A 17,412-nucleotide genomic window follows, 5' to 3' on the forward strand; every position below is an offset into this window, starting at 1 on the left:
CATGTGATGTGTATTGCTGTGCAAGTGTTTTTTAAAAAATTAAGTATTTAAAAAAAAAAAACTCTCTAGAATATGTAAAAATTTGTCTCTTGAAATGTTAGTTTGCGTTGTCAATTCAGACCTTATCTGAATGATCCTCTCAGTTAACAGCTCAGCTTTAAAGAGGGAAAGAATTTCACTGGCGTCACTTACAGTAAAGGAGATCTGGGTTTGTGTAAACCCTCCACAGGGAGGAACCCACTAATATAAGGGTGAATCCTCGCCGGAGAGAGCAGAACGTAGTACAAAAGGAAATTACTTCAGTAATATGAGTACAGAAGATTTTCGTGGAAAACACAGGGAAGATAAACCGAATCATATCCCTGTTATCTCAGGCATTCCTCAAGCAGAGCTGCTATAACATGCCTTGTGACTAAAACACAATTATTTCTCAACGCCTTGAAGACCGTGGACAGCCGGACAGAGTCACGTATTCCCAGTATTATGAGTAAACCAGTGGAGTGTGTGTTTATGTGCATGTGAGATGTGTAATGTGACCAAGGGGCGGCTTCAGTACAGGATAAAAAAGGGTGGGAGTTTTTCTGTCCTAACTTACTCTCTCACTTACACACACTGAGAGAGATCAGCTCTGAGAGAGATATTTTACCTTGGACAGCGAGTGACGGGGTAAGACAGCAGAGAACAACTCCGAACAAGCTGATCTAGAGTCGTCGCGGTCGGATAGACAGCATGTATTGGGACGTGGCCCTCTGGAGCGCCGGGATCTGGGCGATTCTGAGTTTAGCTGCTGGACAACTGACCGAGCAGGAGAAATCAACCATCGTGGACATGCACAACAAGCTTCGCTCTCAGGTTACGCCCAGCGCCGCCTTCATGCAGAAAGTGGTAAGAGATGCACCTGACTGGAGAAACACATGCACACAACATATTTCGCTTTGGTTCTAGTGGTGAAAACCTTCAGAGTTACTGAACAAAAAGTCCACACAAAAATGTCTTAACTTAAAAAAAAAACAAAAAAAAACGTACTTACCCCAAATTTTTCAATAATGGTAGTGTACAGGTTGACTTTCCCCAACCACATGTGTGTGATTTCTGAGTTTGATCTCAGACTGTTGATGTGTTGGTCTCTGGATGCTCTTATGAGCTCAAAGCATCTAATAATCTGCCATCAATCACTGGAATCATATCTTCAATGGTCTCATTACTGCTGTAAACAACAATTATCACATTAATATCCATGGTAATTGTGTCATGATGCTTATTCATTAGCACAAACGACGTCAAAACACAAGGGAGTCTAAGTAATGCAGTAATCATGATTGTGGTTTACCAAATGAAAACTGATCCTAAAAGTAATTTAGAATAAAGTCATTTAGTGTCAATGTTAGTATCTAAAATGTCCCTTTAAGAAGAAGCATTGCTGCTGTGTGAGACACACCTCAATTTGTGTCATGTGAACGCATGAGACCATACTATATTAATAAAGAGGGACTTTTTCCAAAGAAACCGATGATTCCAGTTGATTTAGACTGAATGGAGTGTGTGTGGGTATGTGGATGCATGCAATACCGTTGCACAACATCTGTGTGGGTGTGTGACATGCTGAGGAATGTGAATGTTATATGAGACCGCAGGAACACTATGCTGAGTGTGAGTGTTATAATAAAGCCCCATGTGGTCATCCTGTCTTAATCGCTTGTATTTGTATTACGGGTGAAATTTAGAGCAGAAATATGGGGAGATTCAGTGGAAAAGACTCTGGGTTTTGTGTGAAACATGTTTTGTTCACTTACATTTACACAACAGAGTGGATCGTACCAACAACAACATGCTGGGACAGATCTGAATGCAAAATGAAAAAATGTGAGGTCCAAAAGACAGGGCTTTAGACGATGAATAAGGGTCTTATCAAGCGAAACGATCGCTCATTTAATAAATAAATAACAAAGTTTAAGTTTTATAAGCTCAAATGGTCGCCTTGCTCTGTTCTGTGATGCACATTCGTGACTCTCCTGTTCGAACTCGTTCATCAAAATGAACAAATCTTTTTTCGAGTCATTTCAAAACTAACAAACGTCAAAGTCAAATAACATTATTCTGTCGTTTAAGGTGTGGGACGAGACACTGCGTGTGGTGGCGGAAGCTTACGCAGTAAAATGCATCTGGGACCACAACCCTGACCTTCAGGAACTCACTTTGGGTGAAAATCTCTTTATCACCACTGGAGCTTTTAATGCAACTGAAGCAACGGTTAGCTGGTATGAAAACTATCTTAACTAAAACATAAATGAGAGTGAATGAATGACTACCAGTGATCTGTGATATGTAGATATATTACCTATAAGCATTAATCATTTCTTTGCACCCCAGGTTTGAGGAAAAAGTGGATTATAACTATGAAAACATGCTTTGTGCTGAAGAGAAAATGTGTGGCCATTACACTCAGGTAAGCACCATTTCCATTCTGTGTTTGATTGGTTTTCACAGTATTACTATGCAGATGTGACGATGTGTTTCTGTTGTTTTTACAGATGGTGTGGGCAGACACCAATAGAATCGGCTGTGCTACTCACTTCTGTGACACTGTTGAGGGACTAGATTACAGGAACACCACTATTCTCGTCTGTGATTACTATCCTCCGTAAGTGTGTTTCATTACAATATTTATTGTGGTATAAGTTGCAACTTAAAGGGTTAGTTCACCCAAAAATGAAAATTCTGTCAGTATTTACTCACCCTCATGTTGTTCCAACCCCGTAAGACCTTCGTTCATCTTCGGAACAAAAATTAAGATATTTAGGATATTAAAATCGCTCCTGCATACAGTCCATAGGCTTCCTGAGGGACTGGCTCTTGCTGTCCTCGAAAAGTAATTGAAGACATCGTTAAAATAGTCCAAGTGACTACAGGGGCTCAATCTTAAGTTTATCAAACGACGAGAACACTTTTGTGCGCAAAAAAACAACAAAAAATATAGCTGCAAGCAGCCATTACCGGGGCCAAGCGCAAGAAGCGGCAACATATGCCAAAATGGCAAGGAGTGGCAGACCAACTGTAGCAAGGAGCAATTAAGGGCATTTTGAGAGAACTTTGGGCAAATGGCTAAAAAAATCACATAAACATTAACTTATAAGATGATTTAATGGGTTATCACTTTCGAACAATAGGTGGCGCAGTTACGAAATAGATGTGATGTGGTCAGAGGGAGGTGACAATGACACATGCAAAGTTTGGTGTCAAAATGTGAAGGCATTGCAGAGATAAAGCCTAAATAGTAATTTTGGCAGCATGCCTAAATTTTGATGCTGTGGTATACAAAAACGGTTTTGTCTATCATCGTGCAATTCATAACTTTTAGTCGGCACGGTCTGGAGATGATACTATTCAATTTTCGTGAAAATCGAACAAACGGTCTAGGAGGAGTTCGAAAAAGAAGGTTTTTCAAAGAAATAAAGATGGCGAACAGGACGTTTGTCTGATTATGGAAAACCTGATATCTATGTTTTCGGCATAACCGAAGGAATCTATTAAGATCAGTTTCATTGCAATAGGCAAATTTATTCAAAAGTTATTAGCGTTCTCAGAAATTAATTATAACTTTTGACCAACAGGTGGCGCTGTCTCAAAATCTTTTGAGTACCTTCAGGGCATGCTGCTTATGGCACACACTGAGTTTTGTAATATTACACCAATGCATTTGTTTAGTATAGCATTTTATTTCACAAAACTCTATTGAAGTCAATGGGAATTTCACGTTTTGTTCTATTATAGCGCCACCAAGAGGCTCAGTCCCACAATTTTTTTTATGTGTCCTCAGAGTGACCCCATACATATGTGTGTCAATTTTGGTGCAAATATCTCAATTCACTTCCGAGTTATAAACATTTATATGAAAAAACACATAAAAAATGACTGACACATGACTTTGTTTGAATTTTACTACCCCTTACTATCAATATTTTCGCATTTGGGCATTTGCATATAGTTAACAAGCTATGATTCCGTGTTTCTGGCGGTGGTTTCGTCTCGATCGGAACAGTGGTTTTGAAGATATCGCCAAGTGTTTTTTTCGCGCTAAATCGCTACACTACACCAACCGTAACACGAAACCCAGCATGTTTAGTATCGTTGGACTCGGCAACGATTCAGGACCTCAAAAATATGACTCCCGTGAAAATAAGTGTACCACACCCAAAGTTATAAGCGTTTGAATAAAACAATTCACCAATAGGTGGCGCTGTTTCGAAACTTCTCAGGCTCCTTCAGGGCATCGTACTGATGACCCATACCGAGTTTCGTAACAATTCGTTCATGCGTTCAAAAAATACAGCATTTTCGCACATAATTCAAAATGGCCGACAGCCAAAATGGCCGATCTGGGAAAATTGGATATCGGTCGACTCGGCATGACGCCCTGAATCTATCGAGACCAAGTTTTTGATTTTTGGAGAAACCGTTCAGAAGTTATGAGCAAAAATAGCCATTTTTTATATCTCCGGACCACTAGGTGGCGCTGCGCCGAAACGCTGCATGTAGCCTCAGATCATGCTTGTGATGACATGTACCAAGTTTGGTCTGAATAGGATGAAGCGTTGCGGAGATACAGCCTCACGTCTGTTTTCGCAAGCGCTACGTAAAATTAGTTTGCGCGTTTATCGAAAACGGTTCTTCGAATCATCTTGAATTCCATAACTTTTTGTCAGCACTGCCTGGAGATGATCCGGTGCGATTTTGGTGAAAATCGGACAAACCGTCTAGGACGAGTTCGCAAAAGTAGGTTTTTTGGAAAATTCAAAATGGCGGCCATTTTTTTATGACGGAAAATGACGTCATAGGGTGCTATCGAATCGGCATGAGCTCAGGAACAAGAGGAAAAAAGAATTTTGTTGATAGGCCTTACGGTTCAAAAGTTATTAGCATAATAAAAGTGCAACTTTGGACAGTTGGTGGCGCTAGAGGGAATGAGTTAGAGACACCAAAATTGGTGTATTTAAAGTTGGGACTGTCCTCTATCAGAATGTCAAACCAAAACAACTTTCCCGCAAACCGGTCTATGGGCTGCCATAGACGCCCAGTCGGAAGAAGAATAATAATAATAATAATAATAAATATAGCTGCAAGCAGCCATTACCGGGGCCAAGCGCAAGAAGCGGCAACATATGCCAAAATGGCAAGGAGTGGCAGACCAACTGCAGCAAGGAACAATTAAGGGCATTTTGAGAGAACTTTGGGCAAATGGCTAAAAAAATCACATAAACATTAACTTATAAGATGATTTAATGGGTTATCACTTTCGAACAATAGGTGGTGCAGTTACGAAATAGATGTGATGTGGTCAGAGGGAGGTGACAATGACACATGCAAAGTTTGGTGTCAAAATGTGAAGGCATTGCAGAGATAAAGCCTAAATAGTAATTTTGGCAGCATGCCTAAACTTTGATGCTGTGGTATACGAAAACGGTTTTGTCTATCATCGTGCAATTCATAACTTTTAGTCGGCACGGTCTGGAGATGATGGGATTAAATTTTCGTGAAAATCGGACAAACGGTCTAGGAGGAGTTCGAAAAAGAAGGCTTTTCAAAGAAATAAAGATGGCGGACAGGAAGTTTGGCTGATTATGCAAAACCTGATATCTATGTTTTCAGCATAACCCAAGGAATCTATTAAGATCAGTTTCATTGCAATAAGCAAATTTATTCAAAAGTTATTAGCGTTCTCAGAAATTAATTATAACTTTTGACCAACAGGTGGCGCTGTCTCAAAATCTTTTGAGTACCTTCAGGGCATGCTGCTTATGGCACACACTGAGTTTTGTAATATTACACTAATGCATTTGTTTAGTATAGCATTATTTTATTTCACAAAACTCTATTGAAGTCAATGGGAATTTCACGTTTTGTTCTATTATAGCGCCACCAAGAGGCTCAGTCCCACAATTTTTTTTATGTGTCCTCAGAGTGACCCCATACATATGTGTGTCAATTTTGGTGCAAATATCTCAATTCACTTCCGAGTTATAAACATTTATATGAAAAAACACGTAAAAAATGACTGACACATGACTTTGTTTGAATTTTACTACCCCTTACTATCAATATTTTCACATTTGGGCATTAGCGTATAGTTAACAAGCTATGATTCCGTGTTTTTGGCGGTGGTTTCGTCTCGATCGGAACAGCGGTTTTGAAGATATCGCCAAGTGTTTTTTTCGCGCTAAATCGCTACGCTACACCAACCGTAACACGAAACCCAGCATGTTTAGTATCGTTGGACTCGGCAATGATTCAGGAACTCAAAAAATGACTCCCGTGAAAATAAGTGTACCACACCCAAAGTTATAAGCGTTTGAAAAAAAAAATTCACCACTAGGTGGCGCTGTTTCGAAACTTCTCAGGCTTCTTCAGGGCATCGTACTGATGACCCATACCGAGTTTCGTAACAATTCGTTCATGCGTTCAAAAAATACAGCATTTTAGCACATAATTCAAAATGGCCGACAGCCAAAATGGCCGATCTGGGAAAATTGGATATCAGTCGACTCGGCATGATGCCCTGAATCTAACGAGACCAAATTTATGATTTTTGGAGAAACCGTTCAGAAGTTATGAGCAAAAATAGCCATTTTTCATATCTCCGGACCACTAGGTGGCGCTGCGCCGAAACGCAGCATGTAGCCTCAGGTCATGCTTGTGATGACACGTACCAAGTTTGGTCTGAAAACGAGTAAGCGTTGCGGAGATACCGCCTCACGTCTGTTTTCGCAAGCGCTACGTAAAATTTGTTTGCGCGTTTATCGAAAACGGTTATTCGAATCATCTTGAATTCCATAACTTTTTGTCAGCACTGACGGGAGATGATCCAGTGCGATTTTGGTGAAAATCGGACAAACCGTCTAGGACGAGTTCGCAAAAGTAGGTTTTTTAGAAAATTCAAAATGGCGGCCGTTTTTTTATGACGGAAAATGACGTCATAGGGTGCGATCGAATCGCCATGAGCTCAGGAACAAGAGGAAAAAAGAATTTTGTTGATAGGCCTTACGGTTCAAAAGTTATTAGCATAATAAAAGTGAAACTTTGGACAGTTGGTGGCGCTAGAGGGAATGAGTTAGAGACACCAAAATTGGTGTATTTAAAGTTGGGACTGTGCTCTATCAGAATGTCAAACCAAAACAACTTTCCCGCAAACCGGTCTATGGGCTGCCATAGACGCCCAGTCGGAAGAAGAATAATAATAATAAATATAGCTGCAAGCAGCCATTACCGGGGCCAAGCGCAAGAATCGGCAACATATGCCAAAATGGCAAGGAGTGGCAGACCAACTGCAGCAAGGAGCAATTAAGGGCATTTTGAGAGAACTTTGGGCAAATGGCTAAAAAAATCACATAAACATTAACTTATAAGATGATTTAATGGGTTATCACTTTCGAACAATAGGTGGCGCAGTTACGAAATAGATGTGATGTGGTCAGAGGGAGGTGACAATGACACATGCAAAGTTTGGTGTCAAAATGTGAAGGCATTGCAGAGATAAAGCCTAAATAGTAATTTTGGCAGCATGCCTAAACTTTGATGCTGTGGTATACGAAAACGGTTTTGTCTATCATCGTGCAATTCATAGCTTTTAGTCGGCACGGTCTGGAGATGATGCGATTAAATTTTCGTGAAAATCGGACAAACGGTCTAGGAGGAGTTCGAAAAAGAAGGCTTTTCAAAGAAATAAAGATGGCGGACAGGAAGTTTGGCTGATTATGCAAAACCTGATATCTATGTTTTCGGCATAACCCAAGGAATCTATTAAGATCAGTTTCATTGCAATAGGCAAATTTATTCAAAAGTTATTAGCGTTCTCAGAAATTAATTATAACTTTTGACCAACAGGTGGCGCTGTCTCAAAATCTTTTGAGTACCTTCAGGGCATGCTGCTTATGGCACACACTGAGTTTCGTAATGTTAGACCAAAGCATTTGTTTAGTATAGCATTGTATTTCACAAAACTGTATTGAAGTCAATGGGAATTTCACGTTTTGTTCTATTATAGCGCCACCAAGAGGCTCAGTCCCACAATTTTTTTTATGTGTCCTCAGAGTGACCCCATACATATGTGTGTCAATTTTGGTGCAAATATCTCAATTTACTTCCGAGTTATAAACATTTATATGAAAAAACACGTAAAAAATGACTGACACATGACTTTGTTTGAATTTTACTACCCCTTACTATCAATATTTACGCATTTGGGCATTAGCGTGTAGTTAACAAGCTATGATTCCGTGTTTCTGGCGGTGGTTTCGTCTCGATCGGAACAGCGGTTTTGAAGATATCGCCAAGTGTTTTTTTCGCGCTAAATCGCTACGCTACGCCATCCGTGAGACGAAACCCGACATATTTGGTATCGTTGGACTCGGCAACGATTCAGGACCTCAAAAATATGACTCCCGTGAAAATAAGTGTACCACACCCAAAGTTATAAGCGTTTGAATAAAACAATTCACCACTAGGTGGCGCTGTTTCGAAACTTCTCAGGCTCCTTCAGGGCATCGTACTGATGACCCATACCGAGTTTCGTAACAATTCGTTCATGCGTTCAAAAAATACAGCATTTTAGCACATAATTCAAAATGGCCGACAGCCAAAATGGCCGATCTGGGAAAATTGGATATCACTCGACTCGGCATGATGCCCTGAATCTAACGAGATGAAGTTTATGATTTTTGGACAAACCGTTCAGAAGTTACGAGCAAAAATAGCCATTTTTCATATCTCCGGACCACTAGGTGGCGCTGCGCCGAAACGCAGCACGTAGCCTCAGGTCATGCTTGTGATAACACGTACCAAGTTTGGTGTGAAAACGAGTAAGCGTTGCGGAGATACAACCTCACGTCTGTTTTCGCAAGCGCTACGTAAATTTTGTTTACGCGTTTATCGAAAACGGTTATTCGAATCATCTTGAATTCCATAACTTTTTGTCAGCACTGCCTGGAGATGATCCGGTGCGGTTTTGGTGAAAATCGGACAAACCGTCTAGGACGAGTTCGCAAAAGTAGGTTTTTTGGAAAATTCAAAATGGCGGCCGTTTTTTAATGACGGAAAATGACGTCATAGGGTGCGATCGAATCGGCATGAGCTCAGGAACAAGAGGAAAAAAGAATTTTGTTGATAGGCCTTACGGTTCAAAAGTTATTAGCATAATAAAAGTGAAACTTTGGGCAGTTGGTGGCGCTAGAGGGAATGAGTTAGAGACACCAAAATTGGTGTATTTAAAGTTGGGACTGTCCTCTATCAGAATGTCAAACCAAAACAACTTTCCCGCAAACCGGTCTATGGGCTGCCATAGACGCCCAGTCGGAAGAAGAATAATAATAAATATAGCTGCAAGCAGCCATTACCGGGGCCAAGCGCAAGAAGCGGCAACATATGCCAAAATGGCTAGGAGTGGCAGACCAACTGCAGCAAGGAGCAATTAAGGGCATTTTGAGAGAACTTTTGGCAAATGGCTAAAAAAAATCACATAAACATTAACTTATAAGATGATTTAATGGGTTATCACTTTCGAACAATAGGTGGCGCAGTTACGAAATAGATGTGATGTGGTCAGAGGGAGGTGACAATGACACATGCAAAGTTTGGTGTCAAAATGTGAAGGCATTGCAGAGATAAAGCCTAAATAGTAATTTTGGCAGCATGCCTAAACTTTGATGCTGTGGTATACGAAAACGGTTTTGTCTATCATCGAGCAATTCATAACTTTTAGTCGGCACGGTCTGGAGATGATGCGATTAAATTTTCGTGAAAATCGGACAAACGGTCTAGGAGGAGTTCGAAAAAGAAGGCTTTTCAAAGAAATAAAGATGGCGGACAGGAAGTTTGGCTGATTATGCAAAACCTGATATCTATGTTTTCGGCATAACCCAAGGAATCTATTAAGATCAGTTTCATTGCAATAGGCAAATTTATTCAAAAGTTATTAGCGTTCTCAGAAATTAATTATAACTTTTGACCAACAGGTGGCGCTATCTCAAAATCTTTTGAGTACCTTCAGGGCATGCTGCTTATGGCACACACTGAGTTTCGTAATGTTAGACCAAAGCATTTGTTTAGTATAGCATTGTATTTCACAAAACTGTATTGAAGTCAATGGGAATTTCACGTTTTGTTCTATTATAGCGCCACCAAGAGCCTCAGTCCCACAATTTTTTTCCTGTGTCTTCAGAGTGAGCCCATACATATGTGTGTCAATTTTGGTGCAAATATCTCAATTCGCTTCCGAGTTATAAACATTTATATGAAAAAACACGTAAAAAATGACTGACACATGACTTTGTTTGAATTTTACTACCCCTTACTATCAATATTTACGCATTTGGGCATTAGCGTATAGTTAACAAGCTATGATTCCGTGTTTCTGGCGGTGGTTTCGTCTCGATCGGAACAGCGGTTTTGAAGATATCGCCAAGTGTTTTTTTCGCGCTAAATCGCTACGCTACGCCATCCGTGAGACGAAACCCGACATATTTGGTATCGTTGGACTCGGCAACGATTCAGGACCTCAAAATATGACTCCCGTGAAAATAAGTGTACCACACCCAAAGTTATAAGCGTTTGAATAAAACAATTCACCACTAGGTGGCGCTGTTTCGAAACTTCTCAGGCTCCTTCAGGGCATCGTACTGATGACCCATAACGAGTTTCGTAACAATTCGTTCATGCGTTCAAAAAATACAGCATTTTAGCACATAATTCAAAATGGCCGACAGCCAAAATGGCCGATCTAGGAAAATTGGATATCGGTCGACTCGGCATGACGCCCTGAATCTAACGAGACCAAGTTTTTGATTTTTGGAGAAACCGTTCAGAAGTTACGAGCAAAAATAGCCATTTTTCATATCTCCGGACCACTAGGTGGCGCTGCGCCGAAACGCAGCACGTAGCCTCAGGTCATGCTTGTGATAACACGTACCAAGTTTGGTGTGAAAACGAGTAAGCGTTGCGGAGATACAACCTCACGTCTGTTTTCGCAAGCGCTACGTAAATTTTGTTTACGCGTTTATCGAAAACGGTTATTCGAATCATCTTGAATTCCATAACTTTTTGTCAGCACTGCCTGGAGATGATCCGGTGCGATTTTGGTGAAAATCGGACAAACCGTCTAGGACGAGTTCGCAAAAGTAGTTTTTTTGGAAAATTCAAAATGGCGGCCGTTTTTTTATGACGGAAAATGACGTCATAGGGTGCGATCGAATCGGCATGAGCTCAGGAATAAGAGGAAAAAAGAATTTTGTTGATAGGCCTTACGGTTCAAAAGTTATTAGCATAATAAAAGTGAAACTTTGGACAGTTGGTGGCGCTAGAGGGAATGAGTTAGAGACACCAAAATTGGTGTATTTAAAGTTGGGACTGTCCTCTATCAGAATGTCAAACCAAAACAACTTTCCCGCAAACCGGTCTATGGGCTGCCATAGACGCCCAGTCGGAAGAAGAATAATAATAATAAATATAGCTGCAAGCAGCCATTACCGGGGCCAAGCGCAAGAAGCGGCAACATATGCCAAAATGGCAAGGAGTGGCAGACCAACTGCAGCAAGGAGCAATTAAGGGCATTTTGAGAGAACTTTGGGCAAATGGCTAAGAAAATCACAAACATTAACTTATAAGATGATTTAATGGGTTATCACTTTCGAACAACGGGTGGCGCAGTTACGAAATAGATGTGATGTGGTCAGAGTGAGGTGACAATGACACATGCAAAGTTTGGTGTCAAAATGTGAAGGCATTGCAGAGATAAAGCCTAAATAGTAATTTTGGCAGCATGCCTAAATTTTGATGCTGTGGTATACAAAAACGGTTTTGTCTATCATCGTGCAATTCATAACTTTTAGTCGGCACGGTCTGGAGATGATACGATTCAATTTTCGTGAAAATCGGACAAACGGTCTAGGAGGAGTTCGAAAAAGAAGGTTTTTCAAAGAAATAAAGATGGCGAACAGGATGTTTGTCTGATTATGGAAAACCTGATATCTATGTTTTCGGCATAACCGAAGGAATCTATTAAGATCAGTTTCATTGCAATAGGCAAATTTATTCAAAAGTTATTAGCGTTCTCAGAAATTAATTATAACTTTTGACCAACAGGTGGCGCTGTCTCAAAATCTTTTGAGTACCTTCAGGGCATGCTGCTTATGGCACACACTGAGTTTTGTAATATTACACCAATGCATTAGTTTAGTATAGCATTTTATTTCACAAAACTCTATTGAAGTCAATGGGAATTTCACGTTTTGTTCTATTATAGCGCCACCAAGAGGCTCAGTCCCACAATTTTTTTTATGTGTCCTCAGAGTGACCCCATACATATGTGTGTCAATTTTGGTGCAAATATCTCAATTCACTTCCGAGTTATAAACATTTATATGAAAAAACACGTAAAAAATGACTGACACATGACTTTGTTTGAATTTTACTACCCCTTACTATCAATATTTTCGCATTTGGGCATTAGCGTGTAGTTAACAAGCTATGATTCCGTGTTTCTGGCGGTGGTTTCGTCTCGATCGGAACAGCGGTTTTAAAGATATCGCCAAGTGTTTTTTCCGCGCTAAATCGCTACGCTACACCAACCGTAAGACGAAACCCAGCATGTTTAGTATCGTTGGACTCGGCAACGATTCAGGAACTCAAAAAGATGACTCCCGTGAAAATAAGTGTACCACACCCAAAGTTATAAGCGTTTGAAAAAAGAAATTCACCACTAGGTGGCGCTGTTTCGAAACTTCTCAGGCTCCTTCAGGGCATCGTACTGATGACCCATACCGAGATTCGTAACAATTCGTTCATGCGTTCAAAAAATACAGCATTTTAGCACATAATTCAAAATGGCCGACAGCCAAAATGGCCGATCTGGGAAAATTGCATATCAGTCGACTCGGCATGACGCCCTGAATCTAACGAGATGAAGTTTATGATTTTTGGACAAACCGTTCAGAAGTTACGAGCAAAAATAGCCATTTTTCATATCTCTGGACCACTAGGTGGCGCTGCGCCGAAACGCTGCACGTAGCCTCAGGTCATGCTTGTGATGACACGTACCAAGTTTGGTCTGAATAGGATGAAGCGTTGCGGAGATACAGCCTCACGTCTGTTTTTGCAAGCGCTACGTAAAATTAGTTTGCGCGTTTATCGAAAACGGTTCTTCGAATCATATTGAATTCCATAACTTTTTGTCAGCACTGCCTGGAGATGATCCGGTGCGATTTTGGTGAAAATCGGACAAACCGTCTAGGACGAGTTCGCAAAAGTAGGTTTTTTGGAAAATTCAAAATGGCGGCCGTTTTTTTATGACGGAAAATGACGTCATAGGGTGCGATCGAATCGGCATGAGCTCAGGAACAAGAGGAAAAAAGAATTTTGTTGATAGGCCTTACGGTTCAAAAGTTATTAGCATAATAAAAGTGAAACTTTGGACAGTTGGTGGCGCTAGAGGGAATGAGTTAGAGACACCAAAATTGGTGCATTTAAAGTTGGGACTGTCCTCTATCAGAATGTCAAACCAAAACAACTTTCCCGCAAACCGGTCTATGGGCTGCCATAGACGCCCAGTCGGAAGAAGAATAATAATAATAATAATAAGAACCGGCACAGATACAATAGGTGCCTCCGCACCTTCGGTGCTTGGCCCCTAATAATAATAAGAACCGGCACAGATACAATAGGTGCCTCCGCACCTTCGGTGCTTGGCCCCTAATAATAAGAACCGGCACAGATACAATAGGTGCCTCCGCACCTTCGGTGCTTGGCCCCTAATAATAATAAGAACCGGCACAGATACAATAGGTGCCTCCGCACCTTCGGTGCTTGGCCCCTAATAACGACTTTATTTCAACTATTCACTTCCTTCTCCATAAGCCTATAGTCCGTTAACGTAGTGTGATTGCGTAGAGCTACGTCACACGTAGGCTCACTATTGGTCGACGCTGGTCATGTGTGTGTGATGCGTGTGACGTACAATAACAGAAGCTTACGCTATTAAACTAGTTAGCTGACTCGCGCAGAGGGAGAAATAAACGAATAGTTGAAATAAAGTCGTTATTTTTGTTGTTTTTTTGCGCACAAAAGTGTTCTCGTCGTTTGATAAACTTAAGATTGAGCCCCTGTAGTCACTTGGACTATTTTAACGATGTCTTTTATGACTTTTCGGGGACGGCAAGAGCCAGTCCCTCAAGAAGCCTATGGACTGTATGCAGGAGCGATTTTAATATCTTAAATATCTTAATTCGTTTTCCGAAGATGAACGAAGGTCTTACGGGGTTGGAACAACATGAGGGTGAGTAAATACTGACAGAATTTTCATTTTTGGGTGAACTAACCCTTTAACATCATATGAGTTCATATACAAATATTTCAGTCTAGAAGTCTATACCACCAGCTAATACTAAAACACATCTTTGTCTTATATATTATTTTTATCTATAAGTATTTATCTAGCTATCTTAAATAGTGGTTCGAAGGACTCGTGGACCATTTGTAAGTCACTTGAATAAAAGCATCTGCTAAATGATTACATGTAAATGTACATTTTCAAAGGCACCCAAAGATATTTCTGCTGTACTATCAAAGCTGCTTGTTTTCAAACTTTTTTATTTTCAGAAACTAGAATTGACACTATAGTGAAATATAACATTTTATAAATCAATTTCAGAAGATTAAACAACTGAACATTCTTTAAATAATTTAGTTTTTTTTTTCAGTAAAAATAATGCTCAGTATAACTTTTCTCATCTATCTATCTATCTATCTATCTATCCATCCATCCATCCATCCATCCATCCATCCATCCATCCATCCATCTATCCATCCATCCATCTATCTATCTATCTATCTATCTATATATATATATAGGCTACTCTATGTGTGTATGTACATATACTGTTTATACTGTATATATATATATATATATCCCACACACATATTATACATTATATATAAATACTGTATTGTATAAATACATTTTAGGATTGTATAAATATTTTTAACTCACAAATGGCAATTTCTTCTCAATAAAATATTTAAGACCTTGACACATCTACAAGTTTTAAAGATTGTATACATTTTCATAAACTTTCCAGTTCTAGAACCATATAGCTAAATATGACAGTTGTTGAGGGAATGAATTAAGAAATCCCGATCTTCATTTTTAGCTTTTTAAGCTTATATAAAGATATAAAGCCATTTAGTAGAGGACCACTGATCTAAAATACCTTTCACATAATAAATTGAAATATCTATGAAAATCCTCTCAACTTAACTTTCTCACACACAGAGGAAATGTTGAAGGACATTTTCCTTACGTGTCTGGAGAGCCGTGCTCAAAGTGTCCAGAAAACCTGCCAGTGTGTAAGGAGGAAATCTGCGGTAATGTTAAAACTTTATCAGTGCAAATCAACTTAAAGCTAACATGAACTAAAACAAGTGGAAAGCCTCTCAATCTCTCTTTTCCTCACAGTGCGTGAGAATCCCCTCGATCCATCCGATGAGCCGGCCGTCAACGAAGACCCGACTGTCTTACCGGAGCGCTCCCACTGGACCACGGAGCCCGTCGATGTTCCCCGAGAGCCCACCCACATACCTGTTAAAGTAGATAAGACTGGCATGGAAAAAACAACCATTAGTCATGGATCCAAGATGGAAAGCATCACATCTCATCTACTGATGCTGCTCATCGTGCTGGCGCTTGTTTTGTGAGGGTCTGGAGTGGATGAGATCCTTCATAACCTGATAAGACACATACAAAATGCATAAGATGTGTGTTTGCACTGCAAAAATGATTGTCTTCCTCAGTATTCCAGTTACAAATGTCTAAAGGTTCACATATCAAGATACATTTACTTGAAAAGCAAAATAATCTGTTTATTCAAGTGTCTTTAAGTTTACTGTAAGATGTGTCACTTTAGCTGGAAAATATTTTCTGGTTTGAATATGCGCTGCATTTTTATAGATTTACAGTATTAGTTTTAATGAACAATTTGAGAATTATTACAATGCACAAGTGAATGCATGTATTGCATGTATATATATATATTTTTATATGTAGGCTAAACGTCATTTATATTTTTGTTCAAATTCAAAAGCTGGTAAAAACTGGAATGGAAAAACCTAAATGAATGAATAAATGTTTAGTTTTGTATACTCCATTTTTTAAAAATGATTTATCCTGTTGTGGTCATTTTCTTTAATATGTGGTCCAATGTCCACTGTTGTCCTTATTTAGGCTGTGATAACTTCTATGCGGTCACATGACCACTAAAGTTATTGATCATCTCCATCAATCATAATTCACAGATGATGATGTTCCATGTTGGACTCAACAGACATCACTAGATGGCAGTATAACTCAAAGGTGTTGACATCTCAATGTTTTAATGGATTGTAAGCGAATATTTTGCGTTTTCAAAGACCAATTATATTAAAAAAGGGAGTTTAGTCGCATTTAGTTCAAGTCTATGAGCTTTGGGGTCATTTATTTGGTAGAAAATCACATTTAGCCCAGATGAACCAATTTTATATGCACAGCTCATAGAAAACACAACCAAAATAGACCGAAATAGACTTTAGATTGTGTAACATTATTTGTGCAATGCTTATAAGCCTACTAGAGTCACGAACATTAGTAAATAGCAACGTAGCAATCTAGCAAATAGTACATGGCAATCTGTCATTATTGGCTTGAATGCATGGTATTATACATATAGGCTAACTAACTTACATACCCCCAAAACAAACACAGGTTCACTTTTTTCTTCATCATGCTCCGGTTCTTGAAGATCTGCAGTCCTCGGTGAAATTGGTGTTGGCAAATCCTTTGTTTTTGTCTAACGTTAAATGGCACAAGTTGTCAAGCTAGGTCGACTGGGTTGTAAAGTAAACTTAAGGCCTTTGGTATTTTAATGTTTTATATCTTAAATTAATATAGGACAAATAGGCCTCACAACATATTTAAAAGGGGTTTAACCGTTTCACATTTCGGAAGCGGAAGTCGATGTACGTTAAGTTAGTTGGGTAAACTTTTAGCGCGAATGAGAGACTAACGTTAGCTACATTAAATAGGCTATGCGATGTTCCAATTTTCTGAAATGGCAAAAGAAAAACTCGACAATATGTTTTACAACTTTCAAAAAGAGAAAAAAAAATAGAGGGTTTGATCATGGCAGTAAGAGTGAATGATGTCAATTTTTACCCTTTAGCAGGGTTAACTAGTTTTTTGTAATTTTATGCAACGGCAATATAATACTAAGTAGGCTACAGTGTTATAAATTAGCATTTTTTTAAAAATGGATATAAAAAACCTTGCAGGATTTACGATCATGAGGTTAAACCATAGATATATGATGTTGTCATCGCGTCTGTCTGTCTGTGAAAAGG

General features: G+C 39.5%; 1 protein-coding gene across 1 annotated transcript; it reads left to right on the forward strand.

The window, feature by feature from the left end:
• The first annotated feature begins 299 nt into the window (after positions 1-299).
• On the forward strand, positions 300-16,198 carry LOC120463158 (peptidase inhibitor 16). Its single transcript, XM_039652038.2, has 6 exons — positions 300-885; positions 2,110-2,258; positions 2,371-2,446; positions 2,532-2,641; positions 15,314-15,405; positions 15,497-16,198. The coding sequence occupies exons 1-6, from the start codon at positions 730-732 to the stop codon at positions 15,733-15,735; spliced, it is 822 nt and encodes a 273-aa protein (XP_039507972.2). The 5' UTR covers positions 300-729; the 3' UTR covers positions 15,736-16,198.
• Positions 16,199-17,412: the final 1,214 nt, after the last annotated feature.

Source organism: Pimephales promelas, chromosome 20, assembly GCF_988280905.1.
Source record: "Pimephales promelas chromosome 20, fPimPro1.hap1.1, whole genome shotgun sequence".
NCBI lineage: Eukaryota > Metazoa > Chordata > Actinopteri > Cypriniformes > Leuciscidae > Pimephales > Pimephales promelas.